We start from the raw sequence: 17,118 nt of genomic DNA, 5'->3' as shown, positions 1-17,118 counted from the left end.
CAAAGGCTGGGCATTCAACGCCCAAAAGAAGAAGAAGACCTAGCGTTGAACGCCAGGAAGCAGGTCCCTCCTAGGCGTTCAACGCCCTGAGTGGAACAGCAAGCTGGCGTTGAACGCCAGCTTTGGAGCATAAGCTGGGCGTTCAACGCGCATAAGGGAGGTAGGGAATTTGAATTCCCTAGCCTCTCAAGACCAGTAGGTCCCACAGCATCTTCACCTACCCCACCTTCTTCTCTCTTCTTTTTACACTTTCCTACACACACTTCCCTATAAACCCTCAACCAATCACATCCATACCTCTTCCCCATACCATCATAACTCCCACCAACCCCCACACACTAAAATTCAAATTTTCCCACCCATATCCCCCCCCTCATTAATTCGAAACCTTAACCATACCCTCCCTATAAATAACCCCCCTCATTCTACTTATCCCACACACTACTCATACACCTTTAGCCCTCACTTAGACGAATTGATCTTCCCCCTCCATCTCCATCTATTTTCTTCTCCTTCTACTCTATTCCTCTCTTTTGTTTATTTTTGCTCGAGAACAAGCAAAGTTTTAAGTTTGGTGTTGGAAAAGCCTTACTTTTTTCTTTTCATTCCTACTTATGGCACCTAAGGTCAGAGAACCCTCTAGAAAAAGGAAAGAAAAGGACGTAGCCGCCACCTCTAAATCTTGGAAGATTGAGAGATTCATCACTAAAGTCCACCAAGACCACTTCTATGAAGTAGTGGCAAAGAAAAAGGTGATCCCTAAGATCCCTTTTAAGCCTAAGAAGAATGAGTATCCAGAGATCCGACATGAAATCCGGAGAAGAGGTTGGGAAGTCCTAACCAATCCCATCTAAGAGGTTGGGATCTTAATGGTGCAAGAGTTCTATGCTAATGCATGGGTCACGAAAAATCATGACATTAGTGTGAACCCACATCCTAAAAATTGGAGCACCATGGTCCGAGAGAGAATCTTATACTTTAGTTCAGAAAGTGTGAGGTTTGCATTTAACTTGCCTCTGATGCAAGGAGACCCACATCCTTACACTAGAAGAGTCAATTTTGATCAAATGCTAGATCAAGTGCTCTCATACATCTGTGTGGAAGGAGCACAGTGGAAAAGAGATTCCCAAGGCAAGCCTATCCAACTAAGAAGGCTTGACCTCAAGCCCATAGCTAGAGGATGGTTGGAATTCATCCAACGCTCTATCATCCCTACTAGCAACCGGTCCAAAGCGACCATAGACTGAGCCATCATGATCCATTACATCATGCTCGAAAACGAGGTGGAAGTACATGAGGTGATACCTCAAGAGTTGTACAAAGTGGCAGACAAGCCCTCCACCCAAGCAAAGTTAGCTTTCCCTCATCTTATCTGTCACCTATCCAATTTAGCTGGAATTGTCATAGAAGGTGACATTCCAATTGAGGAGGACAAGCCCATCACTAAAAGAAGGATGGAGCATACTAGAGAGACAGCACATGAACCACAACATGAGCATGTGGAGCCACCTCAACATGAGATCCCTGAGATACGTCAAGGGGTGTATTTTCCTCCCCAAAGCTATTGGGATCACAGGCATACTTCTGTGGGAGAATTAAGCTCTAACATGAATCAGCTGAGGATGGAGCATCAAGAGCATTCCACTATCCTCAATAAAATTAGAGAAGATCAAAGAGCTATGAGGGATGAACAACAGAGACAAGGGCGTGACATTGAAGACATCAAGCGCTCTATTGGATTCTCTAGACGAAGTGGTAGCCGCCGTCACAAAGGTGGTCCCGTTCCATCACCCCTTGCTTTTATATCATTTTTCTGTTTTTCATTATGTTTTGTTATCTGTTCTCATGTTCTTATTGCATAATCATTTCTATCTATGCCTTAAAGTTATAAAATGTTCCGTATATCTCTCACCTTGCTGAAAAGAAAATTTTATTTGAAAAATAAAATTAAGATGCATGAATTTCAAGTTTTACCTTAAGAATAGTTCAATTATCTTGATATGGTGGCATTGCTTTTGTTTTCTGAATGTATGAATGAACAGTGCATATTTGAAATTGGAATTAAGAATGTTGGCTCTTAAAAGAATGATGAAAAAGGAGAAGTATTATTGATAATTTGAAAAATCCAAAAATTGATTCTTGAAGTAAGAAAAAGCAGCAAAAAGCATTAAAAGAAAAAACTTTTATGCAAAAAAAAATAAAGAAAAAGCAAGCTGAAAAAGAAATAAAAAGCAGAAAAAGCCAATAGCTCATAAAACCAAAAGGCAAGAGCAAAAAGTCAATAACCCTTTAAACCAAAAGGCAAGGGCAAAAGGATCCAAGACGTTGAGCATCAATGGTTAGGAGGCCTAAAAGAAACAAAATCCTGGCCTAAGCACTCCAAAGGAACAGTGTCCCTAACTATATGCTTGTGGTGTGAAGGTGTCAAGTAAAAAGGTTGAGACTGAGCAGTTAAAGTCGTGATCCAAAGCAAAAAGAGTGTGCTTAAGAAACCTGGACACCTCTATCTGGGGATTCTAGCAAAGTTGAATCACAATCCAAAAGGGTTCACCTAGTTAAATGTCTATGGCATTTATGTATCCGGTGGTAATACTGAAAAACAAAGTGCTTAGGGCCACGGCCAAGACTCTAAAAACTGTGTTTAAGAATAAAAAAGAACTAAACTAGGAGAGTCAATAATATCATCTGGATTCTAATTTCCTAAGGATGCCAACACTTCTGAACTTCAATGGATAGTGAGATGCCAAAACTATTCAGATGCAAAAAGCTACTAAGTCCCGCTCATCTAATTGAAATTGAACTTCATTGAAAACTCTGAGATTTATTGTATCTTACTCTTCCTTTTATCCTACTTTATTTTTAGTTGCTTGGGGACAAGCAACAGTTTAATTTTGGTGTTGTGATGAGCGGATATTTTATATGCTTTTTGACATCATTTTCATATAGTTTTTACCATGTTTTGTTTAAGTTTTATTATGTTTTCTTAGGTTTTGGTGTAAAATTCACATTTTTGGATTCTACTATGAGTTGTTGTATTTTATGGTGATTTCAGGTATTTTCTGGCTAAAATCTGAGAGTTTTGACAAAGTCTGATTCAGAGGCAAGGAAAGCGTAGTAGATGTTATCAAGATCTGACCTCCGTGCATTCAAGCAAGCATTTCTGGAGCTACAGATATCCAAATGGAGCTTTTTCAATGTCTAACATCCAGGGCTTTCCAGCAATATATAATATTTTATACTTGTTTTTGGAGATGAACGCTCAAAACTGGCGTTCAACGCCAGCCATCTACCCCATTCAAAAGGGAGCAGCTGGCGTCCAACACCCAAAGGGGAGTCCAAAGGGGGCGTTCCACGCCTAAGAGCCCTACTAGCACGTGGGGACACCCTTAGCTTAGCCCAAACACTCACCAAGTGGGCCTCGAAAGTGGATTTTTGCACTATAAGCCTAAACCTATCATATTTCTGTAATCCTTAGTTATTAGATTAGTATATATAGGAGAAGATCACTCTTGTTTTAGGATCTTCGACCACCATAGAACATTATTTTCATATTTTCGAGTTTCATTGTACAATATGAGCCACTAAACCTCCTAGGTTAAGGTCAGGAGCTCTGCTGAGTTTTATGGATTAATAAAAGCACTACTGTTATATTTCAATTCGTGTTTGATTCTCTCCTAAGATGTATCCTCGTTCTTCAACCTTAGGAATGAGTTGAACCATCACAAGCTATCTCTATTCTACATGGGTTTAGCGAGCGTCTTTCATCAGATATCAATGAACCACTAGCTTGAGGATACATCTCTTAGACGGCTAATCCATGACTTCGTTGGGGACTTCTCGAGACATCAGTTTAGCTGATGTATGGGGAGATTAGGGTCTTTGTGGTAAAGGCTAGAATAAAAGCGCAGTATTCTCTGATCCGGAAGATTCGACCTTGTCTATGGCGTTTTGAGTAGGATCACCAAGGGGATGGACTGCAAGAGCTTCACCCTCATTCAGACTGGATGTGCACTAAACATGGTGTTCATCCTAGAGGAAGATTGGCGGCCTCTCAACCAACGTTGATCACATATAGCCTGCTATAGAAGAAATCATTCACAGTTGGAGTAGACAGTAAGAAAGTATTGATCCAGAAGAACAAAGCATCTCTGAAGCCTTAACCATCTTCTTATCATTGAATTCACAATTACTGAGTAACGTTATCTTTAGTTGCTTTTATGCATTTAAACAACTACACAACTTTTCTATCCGCCTGACAAAGATTTACAAGATAACCACTGTTTGATCCAAGCCGACAATCCTCGTGGGATCTACCCTGACTCACCTCAGATATTACTTGGACGACCCAGTGCACTTGCTGTTTCAGTTGTGCGAAGTTAAATTCCATGCACACAAACACCAGATGACATAGACAAACATATAATAGCTGAGATTCCTGATGAAAATGAAAGGCCAAATCTACATGGAGCTGTTCAAAATTACATGGTACATGGTCCATGTGGTCCGTACAACAAGAATTCACCTTGCATGAAGAATGGATCCTATTCAAAGTTTTATCCTAAAGAGTTTAGACAGCGAACACTAATTGATGAAGTTGGATTTCCCAAATATAGGCATACTGATAACGGTCGAATAGTGAAGAAAAGGGAATGTGTACTAGACAATAAGTTCATTGTTCCTTATAATCCAGAATTGTTGCTCAAGTTCGGGTGCCACATAAATGTGGAATACACATGCCAAACAAGTTCTATTAAGTATCTGTTTAAGTATGTACACAAGGGCAATAACCGCGTAACAACTATCCTATACAACGCTGGTGATCCGTTAGAAGCCACACAAGTTGTTGACGAAATTAGGAATTACTACGATTGTAGGTATATTTCGGCATGTGAGGCAGTCTGGTTTATTTGGATACGAAATCCAAGAGAAAGAACCATTTGTGATTAGACTTCCATTCCATTTGGAGGATGAGCAACCTGTGGTTTGTAGTGAAACATCTAATGTAAATGATATCGTCGAAAGAGCAATATCTCAAGTCCATGTTTTTGGGATGGATGGCGGCGAACATGTCATATCCATATGCTCGAAGTTTGACTTATGCTGAGTTTCCAACCAAGTTTGTTTAGAAGGACGATGCTTCAAAGTGGTTTTCTCGAAAGCAAGGCTTCGCAATTGGAAGGTTTACTCTTGTACCTGTTGGTAATGATGAGTTTATATTCAATTTGATCTTATTTATTTGATGATTTAAATTTAAAATCTTAACAGCATGTACCCCACATCCATACACTAGAAAACAAATGTTCAAATAACTTTCAGCAGTTATAATCTGTAGATTATACAATTTTAGAATTATTCTATATTTTTTAGAAAAATTAATCTTATGCGGATGTGTAGCTACATAATAATTGAAATCGCGTAGCCTAATCCATTTAGCGATTTAAAAGTGGGATTTTAACCAAGTTTTTTGCAGCAAATACTGAAGAATATTACCAATGACTTCTCTTGAATACTCAAAGAGGATGTATAAAATTTTGAGATATAAGAACAGTAGGAGGAACAATTTATGCTACGTATAGAGTTGCATGCTTCGTCCTTGGACTCTTGCAAGATGGTAGAGAATTCATGGATGCAATTAAGGAAGTAAGCTTATGGGCCTCAGGATCATATGTTAGAAGGTTATTTGTCATTCTATTAACATCCAACAATATCTCAAGACCAGAACATGTCTGGGATAGATGTTGGCATGAACTCTCAGATGATATTTTGTATCAACAGAGAACCGTGATGAACATGAGGGGTGAGTTTTTATAATTGCAATTATAAAAGTTCTTCATTTTTTATCATTTTTAGTTTGATTGAATTTTTACAGTATGGTATAATATACAGAGTTAACCATGTCAGATGATGAGATTAATTAGTTGTGCTTAATGGATATAGACAATATCTTACATTCCTATGGTAAAACCTTGAAAGACTATCCTCATATGCCTTTAGCAACTGAAGTTGATAGTTCTTTGTTAACCGAAAGGGTTATCAGGGAAGAGCTAAACTTTAACAGGGATGTTTAAAGAAAAATGCCTCAGACATGGTAGCCATCGCAACACCTGAACAGAAATATGCATTCGATAAAATTGTTACAGCTGTGTATTATGATAAAGGGGTTTTTTCTTTGTATATGGTCATGGGGGTACTGGAAAAACATTTCTCTGGAACTTTATGTCTGTTGAGATTCATTCAAGGGGTGATATTGTGTTAAATATTGTTTCAAGTGGTATTGCATCTTTACTTCTTCCCAATGGAAGAACGGAACACTCAAGGTTCAAAATACCGCTGAATATAACTGAGGATTCTGTATGTAACATCAAACCTGGTTCCCCTCAAGCAATGCTGCTGTTGAAAGCCAAACTTATAATTTGGGATGAGGCTCCAATGGTTAGTAGGTACTGCTATGAAACGCTTGATAAATGCTTATGTGATATCATGAGGTTTTCTCCAATATATAACAAAGATTTGCCCTTTGGAGAAAAAGTGATTGTACTAGGTGGAGACTTTAGACAAATTCTTTCTGTCATTTCACGAGGATCGAGACAAGATATCATTCATTTAACCGTGAATTCGTCTTACCTTTGGAAGTTTTGTCAAGTGCTCAAACTAACAAAAAAACATGAGACTCTCTGTAGGGACGACTACTTCAGATTAAGATGAGACAGAGCAATTTAGTGAGTGGTTATTGAAAGTTTGTGAAGGTCTAATATGTGACAATATGGATGGTGAATCTGAGATATGTCTTCCAGGAGATATTGTTATTCCTTTTTCGGACCAGACATTTGATGAGTTGGTTCATTTTACTTATCCAAATATTTTGGATAACATATCCTCAAAGGATTTTTTTCAAAGCAAGAACTATACTGACTCCCACGCTGGACATCGTTGAAGAGGTCAACAACCATCTGATGGCTATCATTCCTGGAGGGAAAAAATTATATCTTAGTTCGGATTCGATTTGTATGGATGAAGGAAATATGAAGATTCAACTAGATCTCTATGATCCTGAATTACTGAATAGCATAAATTACTCTGGTTTGCCTTCACATAAATTAATACTCAAGGTTGGTGTTCCGGTGATGTTACTGAGGAATATTGACCAATCCAGTGGTCTTTGTAATGGTACAAGGCTACAAGTTAGGAAACTTGAAAATCATGTCATAGAATGTGAAGTCTTAACGGGTAACTGCTTTGATTCCAAGAATGAATATGGTACCAACAAATGAAACCGTCCCAGTTAGATTCCAACAAAGACAATTTTTCATAATAGTATCGTTTTCCATGACAATTAATAAGTCTCAGGAACACACTTTATCTCATGTTGGAGTGTACTTGCCCAAACCAGTTTTTACACATGACCAACTATATGTGGCACTTTCAAGAGTTAAGAGTAACAGAGGTTTAAAAGTTTAACTTATGAATCACATAGGAATATCTGCAAATTCAACCATCAATGTTGTTTATAGAAAAGTCTTTAAAAAATTAGGATTTTTTTTTTTGGTAAATTGAAAAAAAAAGGATTTTAATATAAATATTTTAATTTTATTTTAAATTATTTTACTTAAAAATATAAAATAATTATTACTCATTATTTTTAAGTTAAACTTTAATTTTGATAATAATTTTATAAATTTCTTAACATAATAATTATTTTATATTTTTTTTTTGAAATATCCAAACATATAAATTTTTTTTGTACTAAGCACGAATTCATACACTAGTTCATAACAAAAAATAGTAAATTTTTTGTTTTTTTTTCTTTTGGGATCAGGTAAATTACCCCCTCAAAACTGGGCTAGAGTGAATAAGGCCGAATCCAACATAATGGACCCACCAAAAAGAAAGAGATCCACCGGCAATTTAAATAAAATAAAATAAGTGTACAAGAAAAATAATAATAAGCGGCTAAAATGAAATTTACACAAAAATAAGGGGCCATAAACAATAAAAAATAAGTGAGAATTGATTTCATCCAAGTGATTTCAGTTAAATGAGAAAAAAAAAAAAGGAGGAGAAGAAGCTTCCTTTTGGAAACGACACTGAGCAGTAGGAACTTGTTCTCTTCCACAGATTTCTCGATATGCCTGTAAGTCGATCTAATTGGGAACCAGATCGAGTTGAACGATGTCGTTTTCCTTTAGGGTTTACTGTTCTCACTTCTCAGTCTTCGTCTTTCTTATTCATTTATTTGGGATCGGAACGTTGTGGTCATTGTCGATTGTGGGTTGTGATTTGCGATAATGGTGCAGGTAAGGACGTTGGTGGAGGTGGAGCCGCCAAGCCCACTGAGGTACCTGATCGGAGCCGCCGTGATGATGATCGGAGTTGTGCTTCCGGTGGGTTACATGATGTTCCGAAACAAGCGCGTACCTTCCTCTTCTTCATATTCCAAACAGACGTAGGTGTGCTTTTCTTTTTCTTTTTTTTTTTTTCTTTTTTCTTCTTTTAGTTTTCAATTTTTTGTACCGAAATTTCTATTTGCTTACTTGGATCTGGAAATGATTCGTTACATTCATAAATCGCGTAACTAAATTGCTTAAAATGCCGGTGGCTACTCAGAAGATCAAGTAGACGATGAATTTCTTTTACTTTCTTTGTATTTTTATTTTCTTATTTCTTATTATTTTATTTTTTGTTTTGTGTGAATGCTTAATCAAATGGTAGGGTAGTAGATTGAAATATAGGGATATTGAGAGATAATGAGATCTTGATGTGCCGTGCGTTGTTGCTGTTTCAGGAGCAAGGTTTTGATATAGAGAGGTATGATATTGGTGACATTGATGATGATGATGGTTGTGATGATAATGATATGAGAGCTCTTTGATCTAGCTTAGTGGATTTGTATTTGTTGGATATGCTTGGAGGAGGTGATTGATTATTTACTATTAGATTAGAAGATTTTTAGCAAATTTAACCATCACTACTATTGCTTCAAATGTAAATCAGTAAATGCATTTAGTTACCAACTTACCATATCTCAAGTGGTTGTTTTCCGCGTACTATGAACTCATCTATCGGCAGTTCGGCACTGTTTAAATTCATATTTTTACATTTTGTGTACCATGGTTGGCATAGGTTTTTTTGGACATGATTTCTGTATTTTCTTTTCACAAAATAGTAAGAATAAAGACACAAGCTCTTGCTGGTTTGATAGTTGATCATTTGAGGTTCTTTCACGTGAAGGATTGTGGATTTATCATTATTAGGCAATGGAACTTGCCTCTGGAAGTTATCTTTTAAATTTAGGAAATGGGAACTTTTTTATCCAATCCTTGGGATCTTGGAGGAAAAGAAGGGAAGGGAATGGCTTCTTGATAAGTAAAGCCAAGTCTGTTTACTGTTAAGATTCCCTTTTTTTCCCTCCCTCTTTCTCTCCAGATTCCCAATTCACAAGTACACCCTTAGGTTATCAGAAGTTCAGAACCATGGTTCATGAGGGTAGCTGGGTGAATGGTTATTCTGTGTAACCGTGAGAATGGGAAATGTTAGTAACATAACATCTCTGCTCTAATAAAGCTGGAAACTTGTCTTAGTTAATGGTATAGTGTCTTTGCAATGTATAAATAAGTTCTGATAATTCATTTCTAGGAGCATGTTTTACCAATGTTATGCATTAAAACATGTAAACTGGGCAAAAATCGTTTCCTTGGTAAACTGGACTGCTTGCAATGAGTTTCAATGTGGATACACATCAAGGAGTTGTTGAAGAGCTAATGAAATATGAAAGCTATCTCTTGGCTGTAGAGCATTGGCTGGTAAATTATTGCATTTTCATGAAGTATTTAGGTGGATTTTACTTCATTTATTTTATAAACTGACATATGAGTATTATATTGTGATAAAATCTACATTTTTATTTGAAATGTCGCTGTATAAATGGACGGAGCACGTGCACATCAACTCGTGATCTATCTAAAATCTAAATACTCCATTAATGTGCAATAAGATTTTGGAGGCAGGTAAGGAGGAATATTTGCATGCTTAGCGCATGTTCTAAGAATATTTACAACAATTTCATTTGTTGTCATTTATAGTTCGTAAAAGTTATGGTTAAAAGTAAAGATTGTCTGTCCAATGTTGCTGAAAACATCGCATGCACATAACAATTTGAGGACATTTGTAATGATGAATAGAACTGATTACGGCATGATTATCCCTTTATCATATGTTTCTTGATAACAATTGTAAGGGTGAATGCATTAAAACATTATTATTACATTTTATTATGTTTGATTTAATCACATTTTAAATGGTTTAAACATTATTAGAATTAAAACATTATCATTACAGGTTATTATGTTTTAGTTTAATTTTGATTCATTAATAATAATTTTTGCACAATCATCCAATCAGAATTATGCGTTAGATCTTGTATAATTTATCTATAAGACGATTAATTGTTAATTTTTGCACAATCATCCAATCAGAATTATTTGTTAGATCTTGTATAATTTATCTATAAGACATGATTAATTGTTTATCTTTTTTTATTAGTATTTGACTAGGGTTCAGTTTGGGTAAAAACTTAAATAAGCTCTTAAAATATAAGGACTTTTATTAATAACAATTTATAAATAAGTTATTTTGTGTTTAGATTTTTAGTTATAAGTACTTGTTTCAAAGTTGTAGCATTTGGATAAATGACTGAAAAAATACAATTTGTTTACACAAGAGAATGGAGATATTAAAATAAGGGAGAAGTACTGTTTTGGTCCTTAAATCGTTCTCAACGTTTTATTTGGTATTAAAATCGTCCCAGAGAGAGAGGTTGTCGATGCCCTCCCCCTCAATTTGTAGAAGAATTTGTAGTTTTGAATTTTGTTGGAACTGGTGAAAAAGGGGCATTTTTGTCATCTAAAAAAAATTTTATTAAAAATGACAATTTTAATACTAAATGAAACGTTGGGGACAATTTTAAATCCAAAATAACGTTGGGGACGAATTTGATTTTGACCATAAATTTTAGGGACCAAAATAGTACTTATCGCTTAAAATAAACATGATAACGAAGACCTTCCAATATTGAATGTCGATTTTACATAATCTAATTAGTAATTACTAAGATTACAATCGATTATGCAATTGATTCTTTATTTGTTCCCTTATTAGTTCCATTTTTCTAGCGCTTTCGGTTTTTCCCTAGAATTCTCTCTGCCTTTATCGGGTCAAGAATTTGCTGTAACAATTATCAAAATCACGTGAAAAAAATAAAAATGAAACTGAGATTCTATACTACACAATGTTAAATATAAATTTAATAATACAAATAGAGTGATAAAATGATAAAAAAAAACCGTTGGTACAGATGGAACATTGTGTGAAAATAGTGGTAGAGAGACAATACTTTTAATAGATGAAATGTCTCTTTTATTTTAAAGTCAAAATTTTTTAATGAAAGTGATAAAATAACTTTTGAGAAGAAAAAAAGTCATATTTTTCTATTTTTTCAAATACTTTGAATTAACTTTTTGAAAAATTAAAAGTATTTCTCAAAAATGATATCAAATACATGATTTTTCATAATTCAAAAGTACAAAAAAAAAAAAAAAAAACCTTTTGCTACCTCTCAAACGAGTTCTAAAAGTCATTTGTGTAATTTAGATATTCTTTTAATATTAATTTGGGTGAATTTTAATGAATTCGGATAAAGGCATCAAGCAGAGAGCGCAATTGCCTTTAAAAAATTAAATATCTTAATAATGGTTTTGGAAATTGAATTGAATCGTTTAGTCAAACTATTCGACTAGAAATCGATAGCCAATCCAGTTCAAACCTTAGACAAAATCATCCAATTCTTAAACTAGTAGTGAACTGTAAAACAATTCGAGAATTGGTAAATCAATCGGAACTAAAATCTGAACAGTATTTTACATTTTTCCAAAATAAAAATGGTGTATACACCAAAAAAGCAAAAAGATCGTTAGGAAGTGAAGAACAAAAAGAGAAAAGTTAAAAAAAAAAAGATAAAATAGCTTGTATATCATATAAATTCTTCTTCGTTTTCTTGATTTTGTTTTGTTTAACTGTTAAAACAAAATGATGTTGTTTAGTCTCGTATCTAGTGTGGTAAGTTAAAGTCAACTCAATACTTTTTTTTTTTTATTTGGTGACTCTTCCTTTACTGATTTGGTACTAGAAAAGGTTCAAAGAGTAATATAATATCCAAAATTAAATATGAGAAATCAGTATTGTAAATTTTGAATTTGAAAAGATAAAATAATAAAAATCATAAATTTAAGAGATTACTTTAGAAATTTAGTCATCTTTTATGGTATTGTGTTGTTAGTATAATACAAGAGAGTAAGAAGTGATACATTTGAATTTATATTTTACTCTTATAATAGACTAATAGAAATATAAATTAGTCATTTTTTAGGTTCAACAAATATTTTTCTCTTTTTTATTGAGATTTTTTTCCGTTTGGATTTAACATATTAATATTAATTTTAATATAATAAAATATAATTTAATATAGAGTAAAGTATTATTTTTGTCCCCAACGTTTAGGGTAAATCCTATTTGTGTCCCTAACGTTTAAATCGTCCTATTTGTATCCTTAACGTTTATAAAAGTGATTCAATGTTATCCTGCCATCAATTACACATCATGAACGCTTTAGTTTGAGATTTAAAAATCTCTTCTTGATGTTAGAATACAAATGTTTGGGATAGAATCGATGATCTACTCCGAAAAATAATTCATCAAATGTTGAAACTGTTAGGAACAAGAGACTGAGAGAACAATATGAAAAGTGTATTATTCAGTTGTGTATTGAGGTACAATATACAAGGGGTATTTATAGGTGCTAAATGAATCAAAGTAATAAAGACATAGAATCCTACAATTAATGTACAGATATGCTATATAAATATAAACGATGCTAATTGATCTAAATTGATTATATTGATTCTCTAACATCCCCCCTCAAACTCAAGTGGGAGCTAAGGATACCAACTTGAGTTTGGATAACAGAGTCCGAAAGCGAGTCGGGTGATGAGCTTTCGTGAAGATATCAGCAGTCTGATCCAGTGTCCCAACGGCAATGAGACGAACAGCATCAATAAGGATACGTTGTCGAACAAAGTAACAATCAATCTCAATATGTTTGGTGCGTTCATGAGACACATCATTATGGGCAATCTGAATAGCACTGCAGTTATCACAAAAAACATCAGTAGGAGACGACTGAGGAGCACCCAGATCTTTGAGAAACCAGCAAACCGAGATAACCTCAGCAGTGGTGTCAGCGAGGGCACGGTACTCAGCTTCTGTGCTTGAGCGAGCAATGAATGTTTGCTTCTTAGCACGCCAAGAGATGAGAGTGTCGCCAAGAAACAAACAGTAACCAGTAGTAGAACGACGATCAGTGGGATCACCAGCCCAATCAGCATCAGAGTATGCCTGAAGGGTCAAAGAGGAATGGGCAGAAAAATAAAGGCCATGAAATAGAGTGCCTTTGACATACCGAAGAATGCGAAGAACTGCCGCATAGTGAGTAGTACGAGGAGCTGACAAGAACTGGCTGAGGACATGAACCGGATAGGCAATGTCTAGTCGGGTGACAGTCAAGTAGACGAGACCTCCAACTAACTGGCGATAAAGAGTCGGATTATCCAAAACAGTTCCATCCATAGGGATAAATCGAACATTAGGCTCAAGAGGAGTAGACTCAGTGCGACTATCTGTAATCCCAGCGCGAGCAAGAAGATCTGAAGCATACTTAGCCTGAGAGAGATAGATGCCATCATCGGTGGAGATGACCTCGAGACCAAGAAAATAGCTGAGAGAACCAAGATCTTTCATCTCAAAGGTACGGTGAAGTGAGGCCTTGAGATTAGAGATACCATCAACATCATCCCCAGTAATTATCATGTCATCAACATACAGAAGTAGAAGAACAACTCCACGTTCGCTTTTACAAATGAAGAGCGCATTCTCATGAGGGCTAGAAGTAAAACCAAGACTGCATATGGTAGTGCTGAACTTGTCAAACCATTCACGAGGAGCTTGCTTAAGTCCATAAAGTGCCTTGCGAAGGAGACAAACCTTATTAGAAGGACAAGGATATCCCGGAGGTGGTTTCATATAGACAGTCTTTTTCAAATCCCCATTAAGAAATGCATTCTTCACATCCATCTGACTGAGAGACCATTTTTTAACCGCGGCGATGGCAAGAAGAGCTCTAACAGACGTAAGACGAGCGACAGGGGCAAAAGTCTCTTCATAATCAATACCATACTCTTGCGTACAACCTTGAGCAACCAACCGGGCCTTATAACGGTCAATAGAGCCATTAGAGCGAGTCTTGATCTTGTAGATCCATCTACTGCCCACAACTTCCTGATCAGAAGGAGGATCAACCAAATCCCAGGTGTGTGCCTTTTCAAGTGCCTGTAATTCTTCTTGCATTGCTTGTTGCCAATTTGGGTTTGAGGAGGCTTCTCTGAATGTCTTAGGTTCATGTTGATGAAGAATAGTAGAAAAGCAATGGTAATCAAGAAGATGAGGAGGTGGATTCCTTACCCTAGAAGAACGAGCGGGAGGAGGAGGCATGACGGTAGAAGCAGGATCATCATCCGGTCTGGAATCATCGGGAGATGGAGAAGGCGGAGGAACAGGAGGCTGTGGAGGGTCACTCGAGATAGAACCTGTAGAATCATCACTAGGAAAAAGATCAACATTGGGGTTAGTGAACAAAGGTGACTGAGTAGTAGGAATCGACTCAAAGGATGAGAACCGAGAAAACATGTGGTACTCCCAGAAGACAACATGACGAGATATACGAATACGTTTAGAGAGAGGATCCCAACAACGATAACCCTTGTGTTCAGTGCCATAACCAAGAAAACAACACATACGAGCCCGAGGTTCAAGTTTACTATGTTCATGAGGCTGAAGAAGAACAAAACATACACAACCAAAAACTCGAAGAGAACTATAATCTGGGGGGTATGATAAAGACGCTCAAAGGGAGTAACATTACTAAGAACAGAGGAAGGGAGTCTATTGATAACATGAACAGCAGTAAGAACAGCTTCACCCCAAGTACGCTCAGGACACGAAGAAGAAGAAAGGAGCATTGCACGGACGGAGTCAAGAATGTGACGGTGTTTGCGTTCAGCTCTACCATTTTGTTGAGACGTACCAGGACAAAAAAACTCAGACAAAGTACCCTGTTCTGCAAGAAAGGCTAAGAGTCTGGAATCACGGTATTCCATAGCATTATCACGACGGAAATTGGGATATAGAACCCTTGTGTGTTGCGTGCAAGAGGGAGCCATTTGCAGTATTGACAGAAGGTCCATTTGTAGTTGTAGACATGAACGAGAAAATATTACGCAACGGAGATATGTGATTAAAGCAACCCGAGTCAAAGTACCATTTAGAATCACCTGGAGGGGTTGATAAAGCAGCAGGAGTATTACCAGAAACAGAGAGAAGACGCCGTAGAAGAGATGCAATATCAGATAGAGAGACAGGAGACGGGTTGAAAGGTGCAGAGGGGGTAGGTTCAGTAGTAGCAGCAACAGTAGAAGCAGGCGCAGGACGTGGTGGACGAGTAGGACAGGTAGTAATCAAATGTCCCGAGAGCTTGCAATAACGGCAGAGCAACTATGAACAATGGTAGCTAATATGCCCTTTCTGGTGGCATGTCCGACATTCAACAAAGGGGCAAACGGAGAAAAGGTGCCCAAAACGGTTGCAGTTTCAACAGAATGTATCCTTTCTGTCTGTGGCAACAAAAACATCTGACTTTTCCATAACAGTAGTCACACAAATCAAAGAGAGGAGAGAAAACTGCAATTTTGAAGCAGAAAATGAGAAAACGGAGCGCGGAATCGGAAAGAGCTCACCAAAAAATCTTAGGGAGGGTCCCGCTTGTCAGCCACGTCACCGCCACGTCAGCAGTGACGTCAGCGCCACGTCAGGGCAACGGAGACACGTGGCAGCCCGTGAGAGGATGAGAAGGACGAGCTGGCGTCGAGGTGGCGTTCGGGTCAACGCGCGGGCCGGGTCGGGTCAGGAGAGGGTGCGCGGGTCGCAGGGAAGGCTGGTGGCGTGACACGTGGCGGCTTCAGGATCGTGGGATCAACAGCAAGATCCAACGGCTACTGAAGCATCTCGGGGGAGGATCAATGGAGGTGGACAGCGAGCTTCCAACGGCGCGTGGAGGCGCGTCCGGGGGCATCTGGCGGCAATCTCGGCAGCGTTGGAAAGCTGACGACGAGAGGATCACAACGGTGCAGGAGGTGATGAACCAAAGCGTCAGAAACAGGTCGAAAAAGGCGAGCAAAGAGGCACGGGTGGAAGCTGGAAGGAAGAGCAACCTGGTCGTGACAGCGTCTTTCGGCGGTGTGTGGAGGCGCGTCTAGCGGCGGATGGCGGCAGTTCTGGTTGCTTTGGAATCACGGAGACAACACGAACAAGATGGTTATGGGGGTGACGAACCAAAGCGTCGAAAAGAGAACGAAAAAGAAGGCCAAAGAACACTGCCGAAAAGGAAAAATAATGGGGCTATGAACTAATATTCATTGAAAAAAAAAAAGACATAAGCTCTGATACCATGTTAGGAACAAGAGACTGAGAGAACAATATGAAAAGTGTATTATTCAGTTGTGTATTGAGGTACAATATACAAGGGGTATTTATAGGTGCTAAATGAATCAAAGTAATAAAGACATAGAATCCTACAATTAATGTACAGATATGCTATATAAATATAGACGATGCTAATTGATCTAAATTGATTATATTGATTCTCTAACAGAAACTAATTCCTACAACATTTACATAATTCATTTTTCTAGGGACATAATTGAATCTAAATGCAAATAGTGGGTATAATATTAAAATCGAACACATCCAAGTGAGACCTAATTCAGAATGAATACATCCAAGTGAGAATAATTGAAAAATATAATCTGATTTGTTAGTATAATTGATAGTAGGATAACATTGAATCACTTTTATAAACGTTAAGGATACAAATAGGACGGTTTAAACGTTAGGGACACAAATAAGACTTACCCCAAACGTTAGGGACAAAAATGATACTTTACTCTTTAATATAAA

The 17,118-nt window shown here is 37.1% G+C and overlaps 1 protein-coding gene across 4 annotated transcripts; it reads left to right on the top strand.

Moving 5' to 3' along the window:
- Positions 7,976 to 9,206, top strand: LOC107629730. 4 transcript variants are annotated; one of them, XM_016332617.2, is made up of 3 exons: positions 7,976 to 8,131; positions 8,295 to 8,447; positions 8,783 to 9,206. In XM_016332617.2, exons 1-2 carry the CDS (start codon positions 8,126 to 8,128, stop codon positions 8,445 to 8,447), a joined length of 159 nt encoding a protein of 52 aa, XP_016188103.1. In that variant the 5' UTR covers positions 7,976 to 8,125; the 3' UTR covers positions 8,783 to 9,206. The 4 variants fall into 4 exon arrangements, with proteins under 4 accessions (XP_016188103.1, XP_016188094.1, XP_020976422.1 ...); XM_016332608.2 differs by having other exon boundaries at positions 7,977 to 8,131; positions 8,295 to 8,443; XM_021120763.1 differs by having other exon boundaries at positions 8,002 to 8,187.

This window comes from Arachis ipaensis, chromosome B01 (genome assembly GCF_000816755.2).
Source record: "Arachis ipaensis cultivar K30076 chromosome B01, Araip1.1, whole genome shotgun sequence".
Taxonomy (NCBI): domain Eukaryota; kingdom Viridiplantae; phylum Streptophyta; class Magnoliopsida; order Fabales; family Fabaceae; genus Arachis; species Arachis ipaensis.
This window is presented reverse-complemented; position numbering and strand designations above follow the sequence as displayed.